This window comes from Drosophila navojoa, chromosome 4 (genome assembly GCF_054131105.1).
Source record: "Drosophila navojoa isolate 15081-1374.11 chromosome 4, UAZ_NAV_1.0, whole genome shotgun sequence".
NCBI lineage: Eukaryota > Metazoa > Arthropoda > Insecta > Diptera > Drosophilidae > Drosophila > Drosophila navojoa.
Genome location: NC_142892.1, coordinates 17413350 through 17439387, shown reverse-complemented (window position 1 = coordinate 17439387; position 26038 = coordinate 17413350). Strand labels below are relative to the sequence as shown.

Here is a 26038-nt window from a genome sequence, read left to right as displayed (position 1 = left end):
ATAAATAAATAAAAACAAAAAAATAAATAAAAAAAATAAAATAAAAATAAAAACAAATAAATAAAAAATAAATAAATAAATAATAAATAAAGAACTAAATAAATAAAAAAAAAAAATAAATAAAAAAAACTAAATAAAAAAAAAACTAAATAAAAAAAACTAAATAAAAAAAAACTAAATAAATATATTAAAATAAAAAATAGTATACAAATAAATATAAAAATAAAAATAAATACAAATTCTAATAGGAATATATTTTTAATATAATTGTTGTTTTTTATTTTTTGGCATATTATTTTTACAACGAAAATTTAATACAAGTCTCAAATTGCAGAGATTCGTTTTATATTGACTTTGTTTCGTTTACAAATTATCAAATTTGAAGCAATCAACAATCAACAAAAATTCGGTCCATAAATTGTTGTCGGAGTTCCAGACAAAAGATCTTTCAAGTTGGCATTTAGAATGCCTTTCAAATCAAACAAAAAGCAGCAACAACAACATAAAATAACTGTGAAACAATGCCCTTTATAATTGAGCTTAGAAATACAGCAAGAGGGCCCATAACGAAAGGCAATTGTCAATGTTCGGATTTATGCGAGTGCACAAGATTTATGACTGGATCAAGGCCACAATTCAGCTGCAGCATTTTGCATCTTTAATTAACTGGGTCTTATTACTTTTTGTTATTCACTCCATTGCAATTGTTGGCAGTTTTGTGTGAAAGCCAGCAACAGATGTCGAATGACTCAAACCAGAGTTGAAGGCGAAGTCGTGATGTAGCTAATTAATTTATGACACAAAAAAAGAAAAAACAAAACAAACAACCAACACAAAAAGAAAACTCAGTCAAGCGACAATGTGAAAATTATAGAAAACGAGTAGAGGAGCATTACAGACGGCTAGGAATGACTGCCCGATGCGTGATCAGGGTCTAAAGTCGATGATCATGGTCTAACGGCAAGTGAGTTGAAATGAAATATGGTTCATTTCGCTTTTGTGCAAGTTCGGTTAGTTTATGTAGATCTAGTAGAGATATACTGGGATCCAACTGTTCAATTTATGTGGAATAGTTAACTTTTACTATGTTCCTAAGGAATAAATATATAGAGATAAACTAGCTTAATTATATATATATATTTTTTTTTTTAATTAGGAGATGGAAGAGTGGGCAATCAGTAAATGTCGATTCCTTCAATCAATATATATTTCAAACTGCCAAGTCTGCCCTTTAAATATATTCATTTCGTATTCGTTTTATATTTCGTATTCAAAGTCTAATGAATTTATTGATTTTATAAGATAATCGATTTTCTATTCTAAATATCTACTTTAAATAGAGCTATAAATTATAGAATTTATGTTGTGAGCTCTATTATAATTTCACATTTGTCATGCCCTCATTAGAAATGCATAAGAAATCAGACATATAGACATACGTTAGACAAATCCAATATACTCTCTTTAATTACCTAAACGAGCATTGAAAACGCAAATAAAAATCAAAAAGTGAGCAGACAAAATATCGACTGCACTTTTTTTTTTGTGTTGTTTAAGGTTCTGTCTGGTATTTGGCTTGGCTTTTCCTAAGCTGGCTGGTTGTTGTTATTATTGCATTTATTATTGTTGCTGTTGTAGTTGTTGTTGTTGTTGCTTTTTGGCAGTCAGCCGTAAATTGCATAGAAACCAAAGCTAAAAGTGGGTTGCACTCTCTCGCCCAGAATTATCGAGTATTTTGCAATTGTCAGCCATATAAACATACATATACATATACGCTATGTATACGTATTTTCTATAGCAGCTGCTGTCGTTGCCACTGCCGCTGCTCTTCTTCTTCTTCGTCTTCATCTTCTTGTTGTTGTTGTTATTTTAGTATTTGTTATTTTTGAATCATGCATTTTTAATTAGTGAAATTGCATAGAGCAGAAGAATGCAGCATCTTGTCGTGAATTTTGCTTGTGTTCAATGCGCAATATTTTACAGTCTCTTGTCTAATTATAATTAACCGATTTATTTATGCACTCTAACCAAAATGTTTTTACATAATAATGCTAATGTAACAGAAATTAACAAAATTGAGAACACAATTTGTAGGGCAAATTTAAGAGAGAGAGAGAGAGAGAGAGAGAGAGAGAACTCTTTCAATGATTAATTACCTTAAGATATACATATGTAGTTTCATATAAATTAAATAAAACTTGTTTTTCATTTATTTATGCACATATTTATTAAATTATAGCGCAATTTATTACTGCAGAAATTTAGATATGTGAGTCATCGTTAATGATATACATATGCATATACATATCTACTTCATTAGTCGCAGCTCAAGCTTGAAAGATTTTAACACTAATGCTAAAAGCATTCATGAAGGAAGCTTGGAAGCTTGCGACCTACCCTAACTTTATATATTCTAGAATACATTAGGTCAACTATGCACAGTCACCGCAAATCCGTTTCATCTGCATAGAAATGTGCTTATCTGGGTATTAACGACTAGCAAATACCCTTGGTTTATTAACATATTGCTATTTAAGTATTCTATATTATGCTTTAGTATACCCTTTAGTAGTTGCTCAATCTGTGCAGGGTACTTCCCATAGAAATCCCTTCATTTCATGCTCAATTAAACAAGTCAACACGGATGTTGTTTGTGTACATTCAAAGCGCTTTTTCTTCTTCTTTCTCTTTTTGTTATTTGCCACTTGATTTGCATTGCGCTTAAAATGTATTTACATATTCTGACATGTGTGTGTATGGGTGTGTGTGTGTGTGTGTGCGGATTTGTCAACTCAGCCAGCAGCAGCAGCAGCGGCAACAACGACGCCGCTCATAAATCACGCTAATCTATAACTATCGATCAAAAGACCAACACACAGACAAAGAAAGAGAGAGAGAGAGAGAGCTAGCGAGTGAGAGGGTGAGCATGTGATGGCCAGCGCAGCTATTCGGCGCTGTTCAAAGTGTCTTGAGAATTTATTGCCTGAATCCTTGAGCAGCGGCATATCAAATACTTGCGAATCGAACACATTGCGAAAAACTGGCCAAAAATAAAAAGAGCAAAACAAGATTTGCACATTTACATATGCGAATACTTAAATTTAGTTTAGCTTGAGCACTGAAGAGTGCGCAATTACCTACTGTCTATGTGAATAGCATAGCGAGGCACCCCAACTCCTACCCTCTTGCTCCTCTTTGCATTTGTTGTTGTTGTTGTAGTCTATTTTTATTATAAATTGTCTGCAGATATTTTTGCCAAGTTGCCAATTTTTAGCTAAACATCATGCAATGTGTAGAGCAGCTCCCTTGATGCACCCTGCGGCTGACAGTGCGTCGCTCTGTCGCCTTATCTGCTGTGGCTGTGGCTGTGGCTGCTGCTGCACCTGTCGCTGCAATTCGTTGCACTCACATAACTTGGCAACAACAACGGGCCACTGTATATATATAATATATATATATATATATGTATGTATATTTACATAAATCAAAGGCTAGTCACACTTGCAAATCGGCTTTTAAATAATGATCAATGCGAGTTTAACGACAGCTTTGGCCAAAAAGCTTTTTGACGGCTCAGCCAGCACGTGCTGTCGCCACATTTGAATTTGAAGTGGCACACAAACAGCTTTTCAACAGCTTCCGCTCCCCCACCTCCGCCGTCGGGCCACCTGCGCTGTAGCTAATTGTTTTTGAAGTTTGTTGACTGTTATCAAATAAATAAGCTGATATTTACACTCTTTTAGCATGGCTTAAGCTGCGCACTGAAGCTTAGCTGTAGTAGATTGTCATGATAGTCGGATTGGAAAACGGCTTTTACGCATATGATAATTATCTGTGACTGAGCTCTATCGGCGCTATAATGTAGTATTTGATTTTTGACAGATATCGAGGGGGAAAAAATAAAACTTTTTGATATGCCGCTCCAAGTGAACATAATTTTTTTCGGCAAATAGCAGAGTGAGAGAGAAAGACTTGGAGGTGTTTCAACTGGACGATAAATGTTTTTTTTTTTTTTTTTTTTTTTTTTTAAATTATATTTGTATTTATTTATTTATTTTTTATTATTATTTATTTATTTTGTATTATTATTTATTAATTTTTTATTATTATTTATTTATTTTTCATTATTAAGAATTTGTTTTTTCATTATTATTATTTTTTTATGTATTGATTTTATTATTTATTTAGTGATTTTATTGTTTATTGATTTTATTATTTATTTATTTATTTTTTATTTATGATTATTTATTTTTTATTTATGATTATTTATTATTATTTGTTGTATTTATTTAAATTTTTTTTATTATTATTATTTTTTTTTTTATAAAATAAGTAAGTTGTTTTTACTATGAAACTGATATTAAATATACTTATTTTCAACATATTTTACACAGCTATAAAATAGAAAAGAAAATAAATGCTTGGGTTCTTGGGTTATTTTTTCTGAATAAGTTTAGTAGCAATTTGTTTAGTCGAGAGTATTTAAGTGAAAGCTGCAGTTATTTATTGCTTCTTATACAATTCCAACGAATTCGTTAATCAGTTTAATACGAGTATTACTACTACTGCCATTTTTCATTCCCTTTAAACACTCAATATTTTATTTACTCTACATATATATTTTAATGAGCTGCATTTATCAACGCGTGCCTAATTACTGCGCTCCAATATTAATTTACATTATTTGCATTAACGCTGCCGCCGTTCGTTGTTGTCCTTTGCCTTACATAAACAAATGCTTAATTATGTATAATATTCGATTATTTTTCAATAAAATACATACATATATGCTTGATATATTCGCTTATGATGAGCCTGGCTGATATATTGTATATATTTATATATAAATACATCCTTTTATATAAGTATCAGAGCTCAGGTGGACGGACAACCTGCCTGTTCAGCTGCATTTCTGCTTTTCATTTTTATGACATTTATTGATGTTTCTTTCTGGCTTTTTTTTCTGCTTCATTACTTATTTTTATTACTCGCAATATTTGTGAGCTGTAATGATTATTTAATAGCCGATGCTTGCTTCGCATTTTATGACTGTAAATAATATATTTCGTATATATATATATAGAAATATTGTTTTTTGTCCGACTTCTTTGGCTTGTAATAATGCATGAAGTGTGGCGTATTTAATTCGAATTTGCATACAAAATTTACGCATCAATTTATAATTTTAATTACTTTTCATTTAAATTGCCACCGTTTCTGATTGTATTTACGTTCACAATCTCTCGCTCTTTCTCTCTCTCTCTCTCCCTCTATTTGTATAACACTGGATTAGCTTTGAGAGCTTGCTACTTATTTCTATAAATATTTAACAACGACATAATTCAATGGAACGCTTTAACGCTTACACCTGCTCTTGGAATCCCCATTTAAAGAGTTGCAAGACCCAACGAAAGGCCACATAAATAATAATATCCCTTTTTATGTTGCGCAACTTCTCGGCACGTGAACTGATTGACAAGAGGCTTTCGACGCTGTCAGCTTTGCTCAAGGACTGACAAAACAAATGCTGAACGGAATACCTTATGACAGATGTACAAATAAAAACATTTCCACAATCTATAATATTTTTTTTTTAGAATTTTTAGTTTACGCCATTTATTCAGTAGGCTTTAAATCCTAGTTAAGCATATATATAACTCTTTGCTTCTATGGCATGACTGATAAACTTAGAAGTATTTAGCTAAGAAATGTTTAATACAGTTCACACTATATAAAGAATTTGGTGTTACTCTCTCACAAAAAGCTTTGAAGCTTTACAAATTTTACTTACTTTCTATAGACTCTCAGTCTGTATTAACAGTTATTCATTCTAGCAAATTAGTTAATCAGCTTAATTGAAGTAGTCATTGTTAATAAGTTTTTAGTTAAACTTTAAGTTTAAACAATTGTTTTCTGCCAACTAACTGGAAGAACTAAATTAAATGAAAGATCTATACATTATAATTAGAAGATTTCATCAAAGTTAAACTGTTCAAGTCTGGCTTTAGCTTGACTTCTCTTAAAAACTGTTATACTTGTTTCAAGTTAAAAGCTTTACGAATTTATTAAATCTCTTATTATAAAGTCCTTTGAAAGTTATCCTGCCTTAAATTATTCATAAAGTATTAGCACATATTTCAACTTCAGTCTTAAAATTATATTAAAGCTCAACTTTTCAGGTTTGTTTATCTTCAAAACTCTGAAGCCCTTTGCAGCTGACATAAATTATTAAATTGTCAAACATAATTCAATTCCAAAGCCGCATCAAAGCTTTCCAGTTATAATAAAGCTGTTACCTTTTGAGGACTGTACTGCTCGAAATTCAAGTCTACATTTACTCTTTAACATTTCGAGCCTGTCCTTGCTTTAAATATACTTATTTCACAAGCACTTAACTCATATAACTTAATATAAAAATGTCGTTCGTATATATGCATGTATGTTAATTATTAATACAATAAAATCTTCAGAGATTCCACTCACCTTTCCTTGCATAATCAGCCTTATTGTGAGTGTCACCGATGGATCCTCCAGTTTGATGGGCGCACCGCCCGCACTGCTGCTTGTGTTATTGTCCTCCATTGTTATTTGTTTTGTTGTTGCTTTATATTTATTATATTTTGTTTATATGATGCGCTCTGTGCTCTCGGCTCTGTCTTTTATATTGTTAATTATCTTCAAAGTGCTGACCGATTGGCGGTCGTTACTAGCTCTTGTCTTGCTCTTGCTGTTCTTGAACTGTTTGTCTTTTAGCTGCGATATATGGCTAAGGTTGTAAATATATATATATATATTTGATATATATACTTGCTATATGTACAGTATATTGTTCATAGATGATCAAAATATAATGCACACGGACATCTATTTGAATTTTGGCTAATCTGGTTTTTGTTTTCTCTTTTGTGTTTAATTTATTTTTATTTTTACTTTTCTAGTTTCCTTTGAAAATTAAATTGGTGGTGTCTTTTACTAATCGTACTACGTTTATATTTTTACTTTTTTGTTTTGTTGGCTTAAGCTCGCTGCGTTCTATTAATCCTCGTCTCTCTTGTGGTTTTCTGCTTTCCTTTTGTTGTTCTTATTTTCCTTTCTTTTCGGGGTTTTCCTTCGATTTAAAAATGCAACAAATAATCACTGCTAGATACGATTTTGCATAGAGTTTCTAGTATATTATGCTTAGTATTTGTTTATATTAATGTTGAGCAAAAATACTGTTGCTTAGCGTTTGTATTTAGTTTTTGCACTGCAAAGAAAGAGAGAGAGAAGGATAAACAATTAATATATTTGCAATATATTGAAATACTTTTCATAAATAATAACCGGCAGAGCAGCTAATTTATTTTGTAAAATTTGCGCAATGTATTTAATCAAATTGCTCTTCAGTCAACTCGACTTGACTCAACTTTCGTGGCATTTTTCCGACTTCCGGCATTTTGTTCAACAACAACAACAACAACAACAGCAAGCGAACTCTCAGCATGCCTCGTTCATCATCATAAGGCTACTATCGTGTGCGTTGTTGTAATTTTGATATGAAATGTGTTTTTATACATATTCATAAACATGTACATACAGCTTTGAAACTGCGCCAAGTTTTTATATGCATATTCCACCGTTCGTTTGGGACATATAACCGAGTGTTCACATATACATATATATATACAGCTGCGAAAAATAAAATAGCACCACTTGCATATTCAGAGTTTGAGGCGTTCTCCTGGACACATTTATCAATGTATTCATGTAATTTTTTCACTCAGATAAGCAGAAATGAATTAGTTATTACGGCAAAAAAGAATTATTACAAAAATATTCATAGTTTTTATATAATTCAAAAAATTCTCAAAAAAGCCGAAAAAATGCCGAAAAAAATAATAGCACCACTTTTTCATTTTGCGCTAAAAATCATTTAAAAAATTAAAATGAGTAAAAACTTTTAGTTTATTGTTAATGACAAATGAAAATAAATATACTCCCTTAAATTTAGCATTTATTTGATTTGCCTTTGTTAGCAATTAGGGCTGCTCAACGCCCAGACATGGATTCAACCAAGTCCTGACATCGTTTAAAGGGAATTTTAGCTCAGGACTCCTAAGCGACTTCCCAAAACTTTTTTGCATTGCTTGTATTACATTCAGAAACTATTTTCTGTCATCTGCCCACAAATTTTCGATTAGATTTAGGTCCGCCGGCTGTGCAGGTTAGTCGATTGAGTTCTCCTGGAACCATTCCTTCGCTTTCCTTCCGGTGTTTTTGGGGTCATTGTCTTGCTGGCAGACCCATTTTAGTGGTATATTGTATCCAGCATCACTTATTCAAATATATCAACATAAACATGTCGGTCAGTTATGGTTTTGATCCAATGAATTGGGCCTACACCATAGTACAAAAAGCAACACCATACCCTTACATTTGATCCTCCACCTTTAATGGTTTTTGTTGTACGTCTAGGGTTGAATTGCAAGTTCTGTGGACTTCTAACGTTGGACCGCGATCCCTTTCCACCAAACATTATCATCTTACTTTCATCAAGCCAAAGAATGTTGCTCTATTCCTGCGCAGACCAATATTTGTGATCCTTTGCCAATGCCATCCGTTTAGAAATGTGTTTTCTATTCAAATATGATACTTTTCTTGAACGGAAAGCATTTAAATCGTAATGTTTTAAGTATTTCCGTACTGTTTGGTCTATTGCTGATATGTTTAGGTCCTTTTTCAGTTGAGTAGCCGACTTAAAAGGATCTTTTTTACTCACGCGAATGAGTCAAGTCATCTGTTGCTAGGTCAGAACTCAACGCCGTCCGCATTTTTCACCATTTTTTTTATGGATTAATGCATGGTGGATCTTTTTATGTGAATAACCCATCAAACGACCAACTCTCCTGTGAAAATTTCGACCCGAAATCAACTTTTTGATTAGATTGCGTTGTTCGGGGGTGCAATACTTTCCATGACCCATTTTTTGAAAATTTTTACAAATTTTGTAAGTTTTTTAATTAAAATAGATATATAAACAACAAATCTCATCAATAAAGGCTTTTGAAGATATGTAACTCTGCTAAAAATACAGGTTTTCACTCGAAAAGTAGTAGTGGTGCTATTATTTTTTTCGGCATTATTTCGACTTTTTTGAGAATTTTTTGAATTATATAAAAACTATGAATATTTTTGTAATAATTCTTTTTTGCCGTAATAACTAATTAATTTCTGCTTATCTGAGTGAAAAAATTACATCAATACATTGATAAATGTGTCCAGGAGAACTCCTCAAACTCTGAATATGCAAGTGGTGCTATTTTATTTTTCGCAGCTGTATATATATTATCGATGGCTGCGCCCCCAGACTCAGCACCTCTCACCCAACCCAAGGCATTTCTTACGCTTGAAATCACTTCATGTGCAATTTAGTACAGATATACAGCATACACAGCGCTGCTTCTGCTGCTGCTGCTGCTTCTGCTTCTCTTTTCATTTTTTAAATATTTTTTTATTCATTCGCTTACTTTTTCGTGCAAGAGAGCAGAGCAAATTCCCAGCATAGCTTTACATGCAGACTTCGCATGTGATTCTGAATGGTTTTTGCCAGCAGCAGCAGCAGCGGCAGCGGCAGCAAACAACATTTCCCCAAGGAGAAACAGACGGAGTGTACAGGGCTCCAAAATATTTGCACAGGCCAACGCGATGGCTGCCAACAACTGTTCCACCAGTTGTTGTTCTTGTTGTTGCTGTTGCTGTTTATGAAATTATGCGCACTAATTCCCCATGTAACGGCAACTCTGCCTAGAGATAGCACAGCGTCCGTCCATCTACCTAACTCCAGCTCTCTCCCTCCCTCTCTCTCTCTCTATCTGTCTATGTGTTGCCTGACTTTGTCTTATGCGGGTCGCTCGCAAAATGTAAAAAGCATTAACGACTAAATAAATGCGCATAATTTGGTTGCCCGCGTGCACTTTACATTGACATGATACTCGGCACAACAACAACAACAACAGCAGCAGCAACAAGAGCGTCACTGATAGCCACTCCACCAATGCTCCAGTCGGCCCCCTTGGCTGCCACGCCCAATTATTTGCATGCATATTTTCCATGTTTTGTTTGTAAATATGCAAATCTATTGTGCTGTCCAGGTGTGACAATCCAACTACTGCAACAGCTTGTAGCAGTCGCCTTCAAAAAACAAAAAAAAAAATAAATAAATAAAAGAGGAAAAAATACCGCCCGCCGACTGTTATAAATATAAAAGGCACCAGACCAGACTGCTTTGCAAATATTTAAAGTTGATTTTTAACAACTAAAGTTTATGTTGAAAACTTATTGCAGAGTTTATTTTACGAAATGTTGCTATGAATATTTTTTGGCTATGGAATTGTATGCCAAAGTGAAATAAAGTTTTGTTGCTGTGGATACAGAATCAAGGAGAGAAGAGACATATACAAGCATTTATAGAAAATACATATGTACATGTATATGTTTAACTATATTTTACAGTTAGAACATACCGCAATATATTACTAAAATTTGATAGACTAAAATTGTTTACTTGTATAAATTGTATATAAAATGTATACTTCTTTTTCACATGTTTCTATATTTTTATAACCCAACCTCATTGAATAAAACAATTAACTATGGTTTAATCTAATTAATAATGGTATAGTTTTAATGGTATATATATTTATTTTTTATAAATTAAAATAAATTATATTGCATATGAAATAACATTTACATCTTTTTTTCCCATTTTTTTTGGAACTTAAACTTATTATTTCGGGCTTCATTTCAACAAAAAAAAAAAACCTGAACTTCATGAGTTTACTGGCATAATAATTTTTTCCTCTGTATATGTATATGTATATGGTATAGCTCATAAAAATAGAAGCTGCACTAGAAAAAATATAAATCAAATAAAATTGTACTATTTCCGTTGAAAAATAGAGTGATTTCCCCAATTTTGTTTAGAATCGAATGCAATGAAGAGAATTTCGTAAAATCACTGAATTCATTTTCTGTTTGATGATTTTTGGGAAACGAATTGAAAATCGAGCGTTCATCGAAACAGTGAATGAAAATGGTAAAAATATAATGAATAAAAATATAATTTAAATGAAAAGGTATCAATAGTTAGTATGATTTTTTGTACCAATGAAAATTCATGGGAAGTGATATATATTTTTATTTTAATGGATAGAGGACTACTAAATTTATATATATAAATTCTATGAATTCTCTTAACACATTTAGTACTACTAAAATATAGTATAAATATAATATAATATAAATTCTATTAAAACCTGACCGATACTTAATTTTAAATCACAATTTATGGCTAAATAAATACAAACAAATTTAATCTTTAAGGCGGAAATTATTAATTAATTTGAAAACTAAATTCATTTCCACTTTTAGCTTAGCATCTTTACTATTGACAATTCTGTTGTTTTCTAGAAAAACTTTTGTTTGTTCTACAAATGCAAACTAATGCAGAACCTTTGTAATCAGCCGCACGCTGCTGCTGCTGCTGTCCGAGCTAACCTTTGTGCGCATCCATCCCAAAACTCACAGCCATGGCCAAGTTATCTTAGCATACGAATCTATTTCCCTCAACTTTAAGCATGGACTTTTTGGACATGGCTGCAGAGCCTTACAATAAACTTTCGACAGTTGTGTCCGACTAATGCATTAAGTTTTCATGTTTCACCTACTACGTCCATCCAGCTCCCTCGCCCTAAAAACCAGCTGTACATAATATATTCAGCAGCATATATACGAAGGAATTTCATCTATCAAACGAAGGCAAAAAGTACGCAAAACTTTTTGGCAGTGTGTCGCAAGAGTTTCACGAATTCATCAGATGGAATTGCGAATGGCAAACACAACAGCAACACACCAAAAATTAGAAATGTTCAACTAAACCAATTGCATGCATATTTCACATTTGAACTCACATAACTAACTACTGAATGCTTGAATGCCAAGCTTTCAGCTTTCAGCTTTCAATGTTGCCAAACAAATTGCGGTGCACGTATGACAACTGTGCAATAAAAAGGTAGAGGGAGAACTATATATATGTATATATATATATACAAGCCAAGATTTGATTCCTTCACAGACAGAGCACACACACCAATGACACTGTCATGTGTGGCTCCATGGGAGTGTGAACCGGAGGTTAGAACACAGCACAACACATGACCAGAATACGCTAAAGACGACAGTTCAGGGCGGTCGGGCGTACTGCCGCATGCTGTGAACTGCCAGACACGGACGGACAGACAGACAGCAAGCCAGCAGCAGCAGCAGCAGCCAGCCTGCCACAGGCAACGAGCAGCTGTAGGGGGCAATGAAATAATAAGTTCCGTTACAAGCATTGTAAATTCTTAGCATTGCATGCCACAGCGCCCAGAGCTCAGAGATGAAGACATCCATCTGAGCAGTCGGTAGACAACGTATTGGCAGTGACTCGACTCGACTCGACTCGACTCAACTCAACTCGACACCAACTTCAGCCAACGACGACGTCTCGAACTCCGTCTGGCTGCAAAACTCATTATCAATCATACGCACTGTATGCGCGCACTTGCCATCAGCTTTTAATGACTTTTTCTTCAGACAAACGCAAAAAATACTTCAAAAAGGCAACGCAGCATCGTAACTAGTTTGGTTTTAATTAACTTGCATATAAATGCCAACACACTGGCACTCGGGCAACCGGTTTGCTTTCTAATTTCTTTTAGCTTTCCACACGCACACTCAAGTGTTTGCATGTCTGTGTGTGTATGTGTGTGTGTGTGCCAATTCTCTAATTTCCTGGCAATGAGAAAAACAGCACCACAAATCATCAAGATATAAAGTAAGAGCTTTATATTTCTTTCATACTCGCTGCCTCACTCCCCTCTCCCTCTCTCTTGCTGGCAAATGAATTGCATATGCGATGTTCTCTTTCGTTTTTCCAACTAAATGTGCATTCTGTGTGGAAATTTATAAGATTTCCAGCGAACGATAGCAACAACAACAACAACAACTTGATATGCGGGCCAAGGCAAAGTATTTTGCACATCTTTTGCTGGCAATTAAAAGGAATTTTCCAACAAAATAATGCAGCCAAAAAAGGAAATGGACTAAGACATAGCAAATAGATTCTTTAAAGACATTCAACATTTGCAATTCAATTTGACATTGCTCAAAGGTGTCAGGTGAGTTCCACACCTTTAAGTCAACTAAATCCGTTATGCTCTCCAATCAACTTATGCTAAGCCAAAAACAAGAAAGAAAAACTGTTGCCTGCTTTGCAGCGCACAGACATTTGTGGTCTCATCATCATAATAACAATAATAATAATAATTTCTATGCTGACAACAGTTGTTGGCTTTTGATATTACAGCTATATACATCTCTATATATATATTGTCTTGCCCAAATAGAGAAAAAAAAACAGAGAAAATAAAAGAAAAACCAATTGAATTTTTTGTGTCTCACAAAGCAAAAACAGAAAAAAAGAAACTCATGAAGCGGCACAATAAATGCTAAATGCTGTACGTGACACACACACTGGGGTCATATGATGATGATGATGCTGCTGTATGGCATGGTATGGACTGTAATGGATGGATGGCAGTACGAATTGTATGGTTTGCAAAGAGACAGACAGAGAGTGCGAGTGCGAGTGCGAGTGAGATGGAGAACAGCTGACATCTCGGCCTTAAAAATGCTGTCATGCGTTGAGAGACTTTTGTTGACGGTCGCGTTGACTTTATACGTCAATTTTCATCGTAGTCACACGAGACGAAGACGTGAGGAGTTTTATTTTTTTTATTTCGTTCCTTTTTTGTTTGTTTTTTTTTTTTTTCTGTGCCTTCCCGTTTATGGCAGGCAGCAGGAAAAACAAACATCAAGTGCAGACTACTGCCAAGTCGAGAAACATTGCTGACGGGCTGACTCGTTGGCTGCCAGGCTGCCTGACTTTCACTCCGCCTAAAATGCCATTTTCTAGTCAGCAGCACAACACTCTCACGTCAAGTTGTCGTCTGCAAACATCAGCCGCCGCCACCACCAGCAGCACCACTAACACCGCCAACACCACCAAAGACGCCGCCAACCAAACTCTAAACTCCAAAGGCAGGTGTTGTCGCTGTGGAAACAGTTTCGTCAGCATCATCATTATTACTTCCATCATCATCATCATCATCATTTTGGCCACCCACAGCGCATAATTTTATTTTAATACACTCACTGAAGGTGTTTAGAAATTTATTTAAATTTAAAAAAAGAAAAAGAACTTTCAAGTTATCGTCATTGCGGACGACACGGCGCATAATTTTTAGAAATATTTTAAAACTGAATAGAGAAGCACTTGAAGTTCTGGATTATGCTATATAAAATATATGGATAGTTTGAAAAGTTCTTAGAATTCTAGTGGATGCAGCTAATATATTTAACATAATTTAAACTTTAGCTATAAAAATATAGGTAAATTAAAAAAGAATGTATTTAGACTTTGTACAGCTTTCTAGGGCAGCTCTCAGAATTTTTATCACTAACATTTTTAATAAAATAACTGAGGGTTGTTATATATTTTTTTTAATTTTGTATTTTAAAATTAAAAAAAAAAAAGTTAAATAATTAATTTTTAAAATTGTTTTTATCAAACACTTTATATCAATAAGTTAATAATTATAGTTTAGTTAATGAAACGGGATTTTTCCTTAACTTTTCAGCAAGTGCATTTAGGCTTTATATCTCTCCCGATTTCCTTAAATTTCCCTGTGTCAGTTTCCTCAGCATCCATCACATTTATTACCATCATAATAAATAAATAGTTTACAACAAGAAAAAATACTTCAAATTGATACCAAATAATTTACAATTTAAATTACTTAGCTGTTTAGCTTGTTTTTAGCAAGATTTATTTTATATTTCCCACAAAATCTTCGGCTTCAGTCATAAACTTAACTTAAACAAAGTTGAGTTAACTTTTCAGCAAGTGTATTTAGGCTTCGTATCTCCCCCAATTTTCCAGCACGGCCCACTCATCGTTCACTCATGCGGTTTTTGCAATTTAGCCCCACTGTGAGGAGCCCCCGTGTGAGCTGTGAGCTGTTACTCTTCAACAGAAATCCAATCAGTCAGAGTTTTAAGTTTACTTACTTAACCCGCCCAGCCCCCAAGCCAGCCTAGCAACATGTGTGCGCGCAATGCTCATTAACACATTTTAATTGCCACAGAAAGAGAGAAAATCACTTTGCAATTAGTTCTCAAAACTCACTCAAGTTCCAGTGACGCAAGTCGAGACGAACTTTTGAGAAACTTGCGAGTAATTTAGAAGCGAATGCAGAAGAAGAAGAAGAGTTCAACATTCAAAATGAATATTAAAGGTGGGCAATTTAATCCTTAACTGTATCCAGCTATTTTCACACTTTTGCTATAACCCATTCACAAACAGATGAAAGAAAAGTTCTCAGCGAGCGAAAGTTATACGATGGAAATTAATTTTTAAAATTAATTATGCACATGTGCAATACACGCAGCTGTCTGCCTCTGCTATCCCGCTGGCAAAATGCCTGTCAGAGCGAGTGTATGCGTGTATGCGTGTGTGTGTGTGTGTGTGTGTCTGTATTTTTATAAGCCCAACCGGCCGACACCTGACACATTTCCAGCTGTAGCGTTACGAACGCACAGTCTGTTGTTGCCCTGGGGGGCGGTCAAAGGGAAAACTCATTAAAGTGCGTAATTACAAGCACACACACACACACACACTCACACACACACACTGTCTCCCGGAAGGAACAACAACAACAACAACAACTTTGTGCACATAATAATATTAATATTAATAACATAAAATACTGGACTACAAAAGCCTCAAACCCAAATGGTCAACAAGCGCTTCCGTTCGGTTCGGTCCTCGGGACTACTGATGAATGTCCCTGGGCCGCACTTAATAACATTTGGGCAGATTTTATAGCCGGGCGTTAGCCGGGCACATAATTTGATTTATGTTTACCAACTGGCCCCCAAAGGCAACGATTTTCTTGTGCACTTTAAAAAGGTTTTCTCTTCCTCTTTTTTTTTTCGTATTTTTTTCGAGAGTGACATTTGCTGTTGCGCTTGAAATCACTTTCAAACAGGCAAAAATAAAAAAAATTAAGGCAAGACTTTGTCAAGCTGTCAGCGGACTCAAAGGAACTCAGGCTAAACGTATATAAATTACTCAGCCATTAGCTTGACTGTAATATATATGGCTTAACTCTCAATTACAGCCATTAAAACAATATATCAAACCACAATTTATATATAGATACATATATATTCATCTATATTTAACTTTTAATCTCCTCAATTATAAATGTTGCAGCTGTCATAGAGTCTTAAATTGTTATATAAATAGAATGAAAACTTTTTGGGGCAATCCACAAAATCCAGCACAAAGCACAACTAACAACTGTAGCAGCAACAGCAATTCCACAAACAAAACGCAAATGTTGCAGAAATATTTAATTATCCACACACACACACACAAGCACACACAGGAGAGGATTAGAGGGGACAGGCCTTAATAATTGCTGCTGCTAAAACAATGGACATATGCCCGAAATTATAGCATACTTATGTGGGCGAGCCCTGAAACGGAAAGGGTGAAGCTAAAACTTGTGCCGAGTGCCGTATTAATTTTGTGTCAAATAAGTGAAACGCAATTAAACGCACATGTCAGCTCGTGGCAAATGGCCAATAACCAGACAGAGCCATAATTAGAGTGAGAGGCCCAAAAGGCTGTGCCAGAGCAGGACGGCTGCAGCTAGAGCAGCAAGTGCCAGGCGCACAGCCTCCACACAATCAATACAAATAGCAGCCAAAGCCTTCACTCAACTCATATACAAGGAAACTCTAACATGTGTGTGTGTGTGTGTGTCTATGTGTGAACAAATTGCACAAAATCCCTTAATATGATGACCTATTAAAATTATGTTCGCCATGCGCGACAATGGCAACAATAGCATAAACTATAACGCCTCCATCCAAAAAACTTGCCACAGACGCTGACAACTCGGAATTATAGGCAGCCTTTTGTGTGAGTAATAACCGAATATATATGTATATATATATAACTTTTTCTTTTTCTTCTTATGTGGCCAAAATTGCCTATTTCATATTACATATATATGTTATGTATGTGTGTGTGTGTGTGTGTGAGTTGCACATGGAATTGCTGAAGCGAAATAAATTGAAAGTTACTTTTGGCCAGAGCATAAAGCTAACTGGCGGCTGCCTCTTCACATCATTGATTGCTCAGGGCGTGGCAGGTTTAGGGGCAAAAACAACTTTCGAAGATGATGCTGCAATTATGCGAGCAGAGGAGCTTAGTTCTAATACATTTCTAATAACTAGACTGTGAGAAAATAAATGATATATTACTTCAATTTGATGAAGTTCATGAAAGAAAGTCGAACGAAAATGCTATTTGAAAATAATTGTTGATATAAGTTGTAGCTGAGTGGAAATATATATGTATATGTGTTTATATTTATATAAACGATGGAAAATAAATATAAATATATATAAATAGATTGAAGCTCGTTTAAGAAAATACATCAAGAAAAAGTCGAGCGCAAATACTTTTAGAATAAAATTGCAAAAAATAACTTGAAGAAATAAACTTTTCTTGATTGAATATTTTATATGTACATATATTATTTTTCATTTTTATTTATGTACATATTTACACACATTACTACTTCAATTGTATTTTAACCAATCCGACTTTGAAATACTTATAATATTTATTTGGGTTGCCTTGGATGAATTCCACAAAGTCCCAGAAATATGAAAACTTTTTGCATTATACATTTATATATATAATGTTCCTGTATATACTTATACACATTTTCATTTCAATTGAATTCTAATCAAACTTTAAATACATTCAACATTTATTTTTGTTTTCTTAGGTCACAATGCTGCTGGAATTTTTTTTAGAGTTTTCACATTATTTACAACGAGAACCGTCTGTATCTATTACAAAGTCCTTTTTTTTCGACTTTTTTGTTTGGACAAAAGCGATAACCTCCATGAACTGCTATCTAACAGAAACAGAGCGGCAGCAACAACTGTCGTCCGATGCCAAACAAACGAGTCAGACTGATATGTAAATGCACAATAAAGCAGAAGGATTACGGATTACAGCAGCAGCAGCAGCAGAGACATAGAGAAAGAGAGCACACACAATAAACAAGTCACAAATGGCATAGACAATACAATGAACAGAAACTGGCAAAAAAGTGACAAAATGTTGGCACAGGTTTCAGCCACGCCCATTCCCATTCTCCTTGTTCTGCCTTTATGCGCAACATCTATGTCATATCATATGATGACGTGGACATATACTGCCCTGAATAGACTATCTCACTATCTCTCTGCTTCTCACTCTCTGTCTCTCTATCTACTTCTACATCTCTGCGTTAAAGGATGCTGCTAACAATGGCATAGCCAGCGGGGCAAACTATGCAAAATATTTTGATGCTCAAATGTCACAAAACATGAAGTGACATTTAATTAGAAAATCCCTCAAAAGGCAGCAGACAAAAAGAAAAACGTATTCAATCAACTTAAGCACAAGCCAGAGCTGGATTTATATATATATGTACACGCACCCACATTTTACATACAAACAAATGTATGTTTGTATTTTGTGTGGAGCTTAGCAAATTAAATTTTAACACCAGCCGAGTGTGCTTCGCTTGATTTATGTTTCATCGAAAACCCTTGAGAGATTCATACAATTGCTCAACTCAACTTTTGCCTTCATTTGGCTTGACTTCACATATACACATGTATGTGTGTGTGTTTGTGTGTCTGTATGTGTGCTTGTGGTCTGCCTCTCGTTTAATTTGCATACACACAAAACTTTATTTATTAATCCACAAATTTAGCTATTAAGCACATGCTATTCTATTCTAATGCCTTGCATACCTGATTGCCAGAGCTTTACCCTAGGCTTCTATTTAATATTCTAATACATTTCTAATAATGCCTAGCTTTACTTGTAGGACTACATAAATAAATTAAAACGTAATCTGTTTGTAATTTCTAGCATTTTACCTATGTCTAGGGTTGCTAATGTTATATGTATATAGCAATTTGATATATTATTTAATATATGTTTTTGTTGTTTATCTTTATAATATCAATTTTAAATAATGATAATATTGAATTGTTATTTATGTTTGTATATTTCAATTTTTTATCAAATTTAATTGCTTTGTAATATATATTCTAAACAGTTTTTATTTTTTTAAGAGTTTATTCAGTTTATTCGTTTATTTCAGATGATGTGAAGATTCAATCAATTTTATTGAAATTCTATTGGAGTAAAATAATTAATTTTTTTTATTTATTTTATTTATTAATTTTATTGTTTTATTTTTCATTTCTAATACTTATTTAATTTGAGATATTTGTATATATTTTAGTTATATTTTTTTATTGTTTTATTTATTTATTTGTATTTTTTCTTAGTTAATTTTTAATTTCTGTTTATTTATTTTTTATTTTTATTTATTCACTTTATTTATATATTTAATTTTATTTTATTTAACTTATTTTATTTGTTTAATTTTTTTTATTTATCTTATTTTATTTATTTTATTTTATTTGTTTTATTTTTCATATTTTATTTATTCTATTTTATTTCATTTTATTTTATTTTATTTTATTTTATTTTATTTTATTTTATTTTATTTTATTTTTATTTGATTTTATTTATTTATTTTAATTGTTATTTGTTATTGTTTGTTATTTTGTAAAATATTTACTTTTTTTTATTTTAATAATTGATTGTATTATTTATTTATATGGGACCATCCAAAATCTGAATATCTTATGCTCTCAGCGTGGCCCTCTCTTGCCTACTTTTCGCCTTATTATTCAGCTTCTCCAACTGTCCATCTCTATTGCCGTCGACAACTGCTTTCGTCTGTTCTCTAATGCGGTCAATCACATGATGTCGCCTAGCAGTCCATAATTATTGCAACTGTTGTCGTCGCTGTTGCTGCTGCTGTCATCGTTGTTGTTGCTGTTGTTGCTGTTGCTGCTGCTGTTGTTGTCGACGACGTCATTGCCGTCTTAGAGCGTTAAGTATCTGTTGGATGCATTTTCTTTAGCAACAGATTTTGTGCCATGTACCTACACTAATTACAAATTGCGCTATGCTTTGGCTGCTTTTTTGCTGCTTCTTCGCGTTTGCTGCTGCGTTGTTTGCCAGCGCAGCAAATTCTCGCGTCTCATAAATTAAGTAGGCCACCCATAGACGGGCCCGATGCAGGCACCAAGCACCGAGCACCAGGCAGACACCATCTCAGCCCACTTTTACACTACTCCCCCCGCCCCACACACCCCCGCACAGCACAGGTGCAACTGCAGCCCAGTGGGTTGCCTAAAGGCCCCCCGCATGGTTAGCTGGGTGAATCTTTATTAACACCGACGTCAACGACGCGTTGCAAAATGCAACGAAACATTACAAATGTTGCCAAGCACAAGATGAAGATACACACACACACACACACATATGCAGAGACACGTACACAGCTGTCTTGAGACGTCGTCTGCTTGAAGAAATCTTATTAAAAAATGCACACTGAGTGAAAATATGGTCGGATATGTTAGTTTGTTATTATTTGTTGTTGTTGCTTTTGGTGTTTTTGTTGTTGCTGTTGTTGTTGTTGCACTAGCGGCAGTCACCGTTGCAACCGCATAAATTACGGCCAGCAGCCAACAGCAGCTACCTCTCTATCTCTCTCTCCCACACTACTATCCGACCTCTCCCTCTCTCTCTTTCTCACCTTTGCCTAATGCCTATTCGTTTCTTTAGTTGGGGGCATTCGCCTTTTTAGCACCCAGCAATGAAGCCGGAGCATGAAATGCGATTTACCAAGGCATTGCCATCATCAGCATCAACATCATCAAAGGCGGACACGCCCCTTAATGCCACGCCCCTTAGCACCTTAACATTATATGCATAGTAAAGTGTTTGTTCTTGCTTAAGCCCTCTCTGCGTGTTAATCTCACAAACGAGTTGTTAACATACATCAGCATATATATACATATTTACTAACTATATCAAGTCTAGATTGTGTAGAGGGGGAACAGAATATTGAATACGTGCAAAGGAATAAAGGAGCAAAAGGTGTTGTTGGCGTACAGAAAATGAAAGGAAACGGCAGTTAAAATTCTATTTATATATAAATAAGCTTTACAAATGTAATAAAATTTGCAGTCTTTGTATAAAAAACACTGCTAAGCTCAATTTATGTCATTTCAACTTTATAAAATATTAATATTTCCTTGAAAATTAATTTTTAATATTTATAATAATTAAATTAAATATTTTTTATTTATTTTTATTAAATTTTAATATTTCTATATTATATATTGCAGCTTTTAAGATTTTATAAATTCATATATATAATTATTTGTTATTTCTTATTTTTTTTTTTTTTATTACTATTATTTTTTTATTATTATTTATTATTATTTATTTATGCTTATATTATTATTTATTTCTTTATTATTATTTATTTATTTATTATTACTTATTTATTTATTTTTAATATATAATTTTTTACGGTTTGTCTAAAAAATAAATAAATGTTGCCATATCTATAAATATATGTATTATATTTAAAACACAACTTATGCATTAGTAAATTAATAAAAATTAAAAAGAAATGTATATATATTTAAATGTTAAAAAAGAAATCGACATTATTTGGAGATAAAATTTAGATTTAATTTAAAAAGAATTAAAATTATTTAAAAAGCTTGCAATGAAAAAATAATCTTTTAATATTTGATATATTATTTCTAATGTTTAATCTATGCTTGTTCGTCTACTTAATGCATTTCATTTGTCTATTCAATTCGTATTCTAACTTCTCTGTATCGCGCCTTCATCATTCATTAGCGCACATCCTCTTAGAGCAATGCATTAGTAATGCAATGTAACTAACAATTAAATATTCTCCTCCGACTCCATTGAGGATCTGACAATTTAGTCGCTCTGGGGTTTTAGGCCGCTATTAATTTGCTAATTAACTTGGCCATGAAGCCGAAACGCACATGAATTATAAAGTTGCCGTTAATTGGTCTGCTGCAAGTTGAGCTCGATGCACCTGCCAATGCCAAAGGCAACACCTGAGGCTAAGCTTTGCAATATCCATGCACCACTCATGAGGTAGCTAACTACCTTTGGGAGTCTCTATGGCCGGCCAAAGACGGCGATTCGGTCAAATGCCATTGGGCTATATTGGCTAGGCCTTTGTGTATATATGGGCGTGGCATGCGTTTAAGCTTTGCTCGTATTAGTTTACATGACGACTAGTTGGCAACTCTCGTGCTGTTCAGATAGACAGAGCGAGAAAAGAGAGGGAGAAGGGGGATAGAGAGAAAGAGAGAGAGAGAGAGAGAGAGAGAGAGAGAGAGAGAGAGAGAGAGAGAGAGAGAGTGTTAGAGCTTTGCCTTTTCATAGTAGGGCACATGGATCGGCTTTTATGCAACAGTGCGCATCAAACGTATTCGACCACTGCACACAGTGTGCACACATTGCTAAGGCTTCACCAACAGCAGCAGCAACAACAACAACAACAACAACAACAACAGAAGGAGAATTAGGTGACAGGCAGCATATGAAAGTCGCTTTAAATGGCATTAAAATTCATTTAGGTTGTCGCCTCGGAAACAGCCTGGGGCCAACAGCCAGCCAGCCAGCCAGCCAAGCGCCAAACGAACCATGAGCCGCATCGATATTGAAATTTATGCTACAGATTTAACTAATAATGCAGTTAAATCCAGTCGGAACAGCTGAGCGTGGGTCGCTCATCTAAGTAAAACAATCACACGGTTCATATCCCAGCGCAGACGCGACTCTCATTCTCTCCCTCTCGCTATCTCTCTTTCTCTCTCTCTTTCTTGCTCTCTGTGTGAGCAAATGCTGGGGCCGCTGGGTGGGCACAACAATTGAATAAGCGAGGCAATCAATCAAAATACAAAATCTATTAGGAAGCAAAGGCGGCAGCAGCAGCCAGCGAAGAAAGCGAAAAACGTTGCCCGCAGGACTTGGCTGCCTGCACAGTGGGCGTGAGTTGAAGTTACTAGGAATAAATATAGGTTTGTAATCACTTTGTACATGTCTAATTGAATAACTTGTTTAATAATAATTTGTGTTTTTAATATGAATATATATATACATTATTTTATATTAATTATTTTGGATATTATATTATTATTACTCATTTATTATTAATATATATATTTATATTTATATTTATATTTATGTTTATTATTTATTTATATTTATTATTTATATATATTTATATTATTTTCATTAATTAAATATATTTATTTAAAGTTAAAGAAATAAATTGTATTCGTTATTTTTGATATTATATTATCATTACTCATTTATTATTAATATTTATATTTATATATATTATTAATATTTATATTTATATATATTTTTAAATTAATTATTTATATATATTTATATTTATTATATATACATATTTATTTTTATTATTTATATATACATATTTATATTTATTATTTTTATAATTTTTCTTTTCATTATTTTTATTCATTTTTTAATTATATTTATTCAAAGCCCTTTGTTAACTGATTAATTATTATTAAATTATTATTAATTATTTAGGAATTTAGAAAGGTCCATTTAACGGATTATTATATAATAAAATATATATTTTTCAATATTTTGAATTTGAATAAAATTGTGCATCTTGTATATTATATATTTATGTGTTTTATATTTATTATAAATTATTTTAACTATTTTTAGTACAGTTTCAGTATTTTCAGTTAACAAACAAACTGACTCATTAAACAATTTTATTCAATTTTTCTAAACTTTTTCCTCTAACTGTAAGTAATATTCGTGCATATTTTGTATTTAAATCAACTCAAACATTTTTACAAATATATGTATACATCAAATTATACTTAGATAAAATACAAATATATTAAATATTATTACCAAAGTTCAAGCCAACTTCATTACGCATATAAATACTATATTTATTCAATCAATAAATCGACCATTCCGTGGCCAAAGTTTGCCCATTGTACAAATTGCAAATGACGCAAAACCTAAGCTGCCGTCAACTGGATTTAAGAGTTTCTCGACTGTGACTGCGCGACGCTTCAATTATGAGAGATGTCGCTGGAAATCGCTTTTCCTTTGCCGTGGCCTTTACTTCATTTTCTATCGAGTGTGCGAGCGGCTAATTTAAAAATGTTCATAAGCAAAGTAAATGACATTCTTAAATGACATAAATTAATAATTTTAGCGAATTACTGAATGCATAGCACATAGACAGAGAGAGAGAGAGAGAGAGAGAGAAAGAGAGAGGGAGAGGCAGCGTAGCTCTGAGTGCTAAAACAAAGTGCTTTCCATTTTAATTTATTAATTTAATGTGCGCTCCGAAAAGGCAGCTATAGAGTCGCCTAGAGCTCCGTCTGCTGCTGCTGCTGCTGCTGCTGCTGCTGTCGCTGCCGTTGCCAGAGCCAGTGCTTGAACCTGGGCCTGGGCCTGGGCAGAGTTTCAATTTTTAATTCAATAAAGCGGCAAAATTTTTGCCTATCGAGGCGGCAGGCAAACGAGACTCGAGGGCGCGCTGGGTATACGCCGAGAACTGGCATATTTAGCACGACAGTTGTTGGGGCCATAAACCCTAAGGGCAAGCAGCGAGCGCTATTTTTGGCCTATATACACACACACACAGGGACTGACTTCATTTTTTGGCTAAGATGCCGTAGGGGACAAAAGTCTGGCTAAACAAACAGCAAGCCAAGTCATAATGCTTATTGGATTTGTTTACTGCTGCTGCTGCTGCTGGCATAAGAAAAAGGCATACAATTAGGAAAAGGCCAAGCTAATGAATAAGAAGAAGAAATTCCAATTAAAATTTGGCAACAACAATATGAATATATCAAAAGCTAGCTCTCTCTCTATATATATATGTATATATATATGTATGTATTTACTATTATTAATGGAAAAATAACCTTAAGCATCAAATTGAATTCGTTGCGTTTTGTGCTATTTGTGATTCTTTCAACATTTGCGGCTGGAAATAAATTTTTAAAAATTTAATTAAAATTGCTCAGCGCTGAAAATTGGCTGCATAAATAAGAAATTAGATTTTAATAAAGCGTACATTTAGGCGCACGCCTCCCACCCGCCGCCTGCCGCCCACGTGCCTCCTGGGGCAGCGACTCGTCATAATGAAAAGCCGCACGGGCGCTGCCTGGACAAGCCTTTTGGGCCACCTTTTGTTCGGCTTGCAGCCGTTGCCGGAATAGAGTTTTCTTTTCCTGCTCATTTTTTTTTTACTTTTCTTTTCTATTTTAGCCTTTTTTCCTTTTGGACCAGGCCAGTTAACAGTTTGCTGTTGCCTAATGAAACTTGAGCGAGTGCTTAAGGAAATGCTTCAAATGCTTTTATTCGCAACGAGCAGAGTAGAAAGCATTCTATATATATAAATGTATATATGTATATATAGATAGATAAATTCCTCTCTGTCTGATTTCAGTTTTCGTTTTGGGTTTGTTTGCCTACGGACTTGGGCTGTGATACGTCTCGTTAACATTTTCAGCTTGGATGTGTGATTGATGATTCGCTTGAAAAATGGCAAAGAACAAAGTGAAATGAAATGGGAGAGACAACGCACGCACACGCACACACGTGTAGCCAGAGCTCTGCTCCATGTGGAAGTGGAACATGCCAAAAGCCGTTACGTTGACCTCTTTAATGGACTTTACGCATAATCCAGAATAATAGTCCGACGGTCACAATGTCAGGAAACACTTAAGCAATGCTCTCTGCAAATGCGAAATGTTCACAATCTCATTAACATTAATGAAAATCGCCGAGAGCGGCGCTGCACGTAGAGGAATCATGTAACTGTGCCGCATGCTTTTATAGTATTTTATTTTAGTCCATTTAGATATATTTCTTTAGTGTCTCTATTTTATA

At 34.0% G+C, this 26038-nt stretch overlaps 1 protein-coding gene across 8 annotated transcripts in view; it reads right to left on the bottom strand.

The window, feature by feature from the left end:
- The window catches only part of mub (poly(rC)-binding protein mub), a 71901-nt gene that overhangs the window by 21601 nt on the left and 24262 nt on the right, over positions 1-26038 (bottom strand). For all 8 annotated transcript variants that reach the window (XM_089260340.1, XM_089260341.1, XM_089260339.1 and 5 more), the window contains one exon: positions 6484-7246. In XM_089260340.1, the coding sequence (XP_089116466.1) occupies positions 6484-6582 (99 nt within the window). In that variant the 5' untranslated portion in view covers positions 6583-7246. The remainder of the gene's footprint in view (positions 1-6483; positions 7247-26038) is intronic.